Raw genomic sequence first — 5,075 nt, 5'->3', positions numbered from 1 at the left:
CAGGCGGGGGAGTCCAACAACAGAGTCCAACACAGTGCTCACAGAAACTACAGAGTCCAAAACCACAGAGTCCGACACACAGAAGTCCACAACACAGAGTCCAACACAGAGTCCACCCACAGCGGAAGTCCAACACAGAGTCAACACACAGAGTCCAAACACAGGTGTCCACAACCACAGGAAGTCACAGAGCTCAACACCATTGAGGGTTCCACACACAGAAGCCAGACACAGAGGTCCATACAGCAGAGTGCCACAGACACACGAGTCCATACATACAGAGTCCAACACAGAGTGCCACAAACACAGAGTCCAACACAGAGTCCAAACACGTCTCAACACAGCAGTTCCAAAAGTTCCAAAGCTTAACATTAATGCTAACGTAACATGTTAATGCTAGGCTAGTCTGGACATATTGTCTGATTGTGCTGTTAGCTGATAAAGCGTTAGCTTGCTGCTAACTTAGCAAAGGACACTGTCGCTATGCTTGCCTCTGGCTAATGTCTCTCTCCTCCTGGTGTGTCAAGGTGGAGGACTCTTCTACTCCTCTCTCCTCCCTGTCAGGATCCAATGTTTCCGTCCTTCTCGGCTCTCTCTCAGCGGTGTTGCTGATCTTGGCCACAGGTTTTTCTCTTTGTCTGGCTTTAGCGTCGTAACTTTCAACAACCACAGGACGCTAACCAACTACAGACGATTTTAACTGTACGTTTACAAATGTTTCTAATTAAAACACCTTATTTTCTGTCTGCAGGTGGAATATACAGAAGAGCCTTTGAAGAAGCGGCTGGTGGAGCTATCAAAGCACAAAGGACAACACCGCCCATCCCTTGGGATCTGGGATTTTGTTGAAGTAGTTACAGGTTCCTAACTCATCCCACAAGTGCACTCTCATCACGGGCTCCCTTCAAATCCAAGGTTGCGGCGTATTAGGAAACACATCTATTAAACTGGCATTGAAGTGAACTATTGGTGACTTTTGAGGAGGCCGTCTCGCTCAGTATTTTTCAAGGATTGGGTGTATATGATTTTTCAGTTTTATCTGTCATTCAGCGAAGCTTGAGACGGAGGATTCACTGTAAGGAGACAGAAACTGAGGTTCTTTGGTGCCAGGTTCTCTGTTGTCGTTAACTGAAAACCAGGTATTGGTATAAGAACTCTGTTGGTCCCACGTGTATGCTGACGGCGTCTGTTATTCTTCTCCTCCAGTTTCTCCTTGCTGGAAGAACCCTCCTCACACTGCATCTATGAGATCCGGATGGAGCGAAAGACCACGTTGCAGGAGAACATCTACACCCTGGGACCTAGGGGAAGGCCCGGTTCACACCTGCGGGACCACCAAAACTAAAACTGGATTTAACAGAGGAAAGAGTGCACATTAGAACCTTTCACATTACCATTAAATAAAAGGCACACACACACGTTTATCTATAAGACAGATGTGTTTGGCTGCTTGGTTTATGGTTTATTTCCAGGTGGTGAAATCGAATCAATCTTTCGACAACATCGGGGGTCCGGTTGCCGTCAAGCAGTGATTGTAAAAATAACATCCCAGCCCACTTTTCTTTTTTCATCCTGGTATGGTTACACAGAAATTATCTGTGAAACCAACAGGAAAGTATTTTTACCGATTACATTAGTTTTTATTTCAGCTTTTTTAGGTTCTTTATTGTTTTAAAATGTTTAGTTTTTTTATTCATTGGTATTTATTGCTTTTTAAATGAACGAACTAGTGTCAGAATATGTAGTACATTGGGACTCACAGTGAAAGCCGATCATTGGTTCCCAAAACATGAGGGTAGAGGGGAGGGAGCGCCACTAGGGTCGCCAAAGCTTTTTGAAATGAAACAGGGAAAGTTGTTTTGTGTTCCTGTTAAGGAACAGGAAGTCAAGGGGATGTGGTGGACTCTGTGTGGTGGACTCTGTGTTGGACTCTGTTGGATGAGAGAAGGCACTCAGGAGCATAAAGGTCACAACCTTTAGTAAGTAATTCATCTGAAAGCTAACTAACTAGCTAATTGACATCAGATGTAGATAGCTAGTTACATCTGAAAGCTATTGTTGACTCAATGCTAGCTATCAATTGTTTTAACTTTTAGATGTAAATAGCTCGCTAATAAGTGGCGTAAATTAACTTGCTAGTTACCTAGCTACAGAGCAACAAGCTAGCTAACTAGCTACCTAGCTAATGTAGCTATAAAGTAGGTCTTTGTACTCAGTGAGGTCATAGATTGTCTGTAACGGCCCTCAGAAACACTTCGCTCCGGCGGCGTCAGAAGAGAGAAAGCGTTTGATTGGACTCATCAAATTATTAAAATAATTACTTTTATTGATTATCAGGAAACTCTAAAATACCATTAAGAACACCTGGAGATACCTGAAACCAGGTCAGCTGTTTCCTGTTACTCACAGTGACGGTGTCGGACAGCAGCCGGGTGGAGTTCCTCCTCAGAAGGTCCAGTTGAGACGACAGCAGAGATTTCCAGTTTACTACACAGAGACAGACACATGAACTCACTCAGAGTTGCACCAGTAAACCCAGTCGACAGAACCAGCTGATACCAGGTACACCGGACCTGGACGTGGTCTCACCTGTGGAGGTGAACGGCTCCGTCACTCGATTGGTTGTTGCTGTTGTTGTGGTTGGAGGTGAACTGGTGACCGGAGCTGAAACCAGATCAAACTACGGTCAGATTACCAGATACCAATAACCGTTTACATTAAAATCATCAAACATACAATCAAAGAATAAAAGATAGAGGTTTTATGTAAATCCTATTAAAATAGGTGTTTTTACACATTTCCTGCTAAAAATACAGCGTTTGTGTCAAATTTGAAGGGCTCTAACATCTGAATGGAATATATGGCGAAAATATTGTGTCTACTGATGTTACGGACGTTTGTGTTGCGCAAGTCTACAGCTTCACAGCTAGAAACAAAGGAAGTGAGTTTGTGTGGAATTGGTTGAATTTATGTTGTGTTCTTTTTTATGTAAATGTTATTTGACAACAAAACAAAATTATTCTGTTAAAATATTTTCACTCAATTTAGAGAATTTCATAGCTTTTTGTTCTGGGAATCAAATAATTTTCCATCTTTCCTGCTAAAAATACAGAGTTTGATTGATGTTTGCTCTGACATTGGAATGAAATAAATTACAAGTCAAGGTTATAATTTGAGATGCCAAAATGTCCTCAGATCATAGAGATAGTGTGAAAAGTAGCCTATTTGTGGGTATTTTGTGTGCTAAGTTCCTTCAGTGTTGTTATGTGCAAAGCAGAACCTTTAACTCAATTATTCCAATGCCTTATTATCAATAAAGTGTTATTGTTTAAAAATCATTGTTATACCCACTGACACAACTACAGTAACTCAACCATTGTTCAGGGAAAAGGACCTGGACGAGCCCCCATTTGTGTTGCCAGTCAACTGCCCATGTAGACATGTAATCAGTGTGTCTCACCTTTGACTACTCTCAGGTTCATGATCACCTTCTTGTCGTTGAACATCCCGTCGATGTCCACCCTGCAGCAGTACGGCCCGCTGTCTGTCCGCCTCACATTCAGGATGTCCAGGTCCATCTGTCCGTCCAGGACGTCCCCATTCAGCCGGTACCGGTCTGCCACCTGCAGCACCAGGGTCAGGGTTAGCCAGAACCATTTCATTTTATTTTCATTTTATTTTCATTTTATTTTCATTTTATTTTCATTTTATTTTAATGGTACACATTAATGAACTGTGTCTGGGTGCTGTGTGTGTTTAGAAACTGCGTAGCGTGCAGCATTCATGAAGTGATAAAGAAAGAGAAGAAAAAACTAAATTAAAAACTTTTCCCAACCTGACCTTGGAGATGACGCCGTTCTCGTCCGTCTGCACCAGGATGTTGTTGCACCAGAAGGTCCCGCAGCCGCGACCCCAGCAGACCCGGCTCAGACCGTAACGCTTCACTGAGTAGTGACAGGACAGAGAGGCCACGCCCCCCTCCGCCACTTTAAAACAGGAAACAGACGACAGGTGTCCACCTGCAGCACAGAAACAAACTGTACGCTGAGGCTTAAAACTCAGTAACACAAGTACAATTCTACTGTCTACATCTGAGAAATATTACAGTCAGAGCACTTTAACTACATTTTACTCATATACAAACATTTATTTTCAATACTTGTAACAGACTATTTTTTTAGGTGTGATATTAGTATATTTACTGCAGGAAACAATCTGAATACTTCCTGCTGGTGTTTCCTGGTGTTGTGATGTCAGCAGTTTGTGTCTCACCTGACAGGACGAAGAGGACGATGATGAAGGTCTGAGGCGTTGGACATCGGCGAGGCGACGCGGTGGCCATCCTGTGACTGTGTGTGTGTGTTTACTGTCCAGTTAGACGACAACAGTATGACTCTGTGACAGAGCTGTGTGTGTGTGGAGGGAGGAGCGAGACACACAGTGTGTTACTGTCTCTGTTTGTGTGGTTTACTGTGTGTGTGACGTCTCCATGATGAAGTCTTCATTGATTCTCTGAAAGTGGAAAGTAACATTTACTCAAATGAGGGAAGATACTGAATCCTGTCTGTCTATAATAATCAGTGTGTGTGTGTCAGTGTGTGTGTATCAGTGTGTGTGTGTCAGTGTGGTGTGTGGAGAAATCAAAAATAAGAATTGCTAATAAAAAAAGCTGGTGTTGAAAAGTGTACAACCAGTTGGTGCACTTGTGTCAGTGTGTGTTGTGAAGAGTAAAAAAAAACAAATATACTTGTGTCAGTTGTGAGAAGAAGAATGATGAGATCAAAGTGTGAATGTTGATATCAGATAGTAGTAATCACAGTGTAAGTAGTCAGATGATGTTACAGTGTGTGTATGAGCACGTGCAGTTGTAGTGTGCATTATAGAATCCTTGGTGCCATTGATGGCTGAATAATTCAATGTGTTTCATATGTGGATGAAGAAGTCAAAAAGGTTGTAGAACCTATTATGTACACACACAAGAGCTTCTTCGCAATCATCACACAAAACAGGAAGATACCCAAACACACAGAGTTCCACAAACAGAGTCCAACCACAGAGTCCACAACACACAGTCG

General features: G+C 42.6%; 1 protein-coding gene across 1 annotated transcript; it reads right to left on the bottom strand.

Moving 5' to 3' along the window:
• Positions 1-2,407: 2,407 nt before the first annotated feature.
• Positions 2,408-4,400, bottom strand: timd4 (T cell immunoglobulin and mucin domain containing 4; the record flags this gene model as incomplete). Its single annotated transcript, XM_035677349.1, is given in 5 exon segments — positions 2,408-2,487; positions 2,590-2,664; positions 3,461-3,623; positions 3,841-4,019; positions 4,273-4,400. Coding segments are annotated over 5 exon segments (567 nt in total), but the record flags the coding sequence as incomplete, so codon positions are not given.
• Positions 4,401-5,075: the final 675 nt, after the last annotated feature.

This window comes from Morone saxatilis, unplaced genomic scaffold (assembly GCF_004916995.1).
Source record: "Morone saxatilis isolate NCDOM2014 unplaced genomic scaffold, NCSU_SB_2.0 Contig501, whole genome shotgun sequence".
NCBI classification, from domain to species: domain Eukaryota; kingdom Metazoa; phylum Chordata; class Actinopteri; family Moronidae; genus Morone; species Morone saxatilis.
Note: the sequence above shows the minus strand (reverse complement) of the source record. Positions and strands in the feature narration are given on the sequence as shown.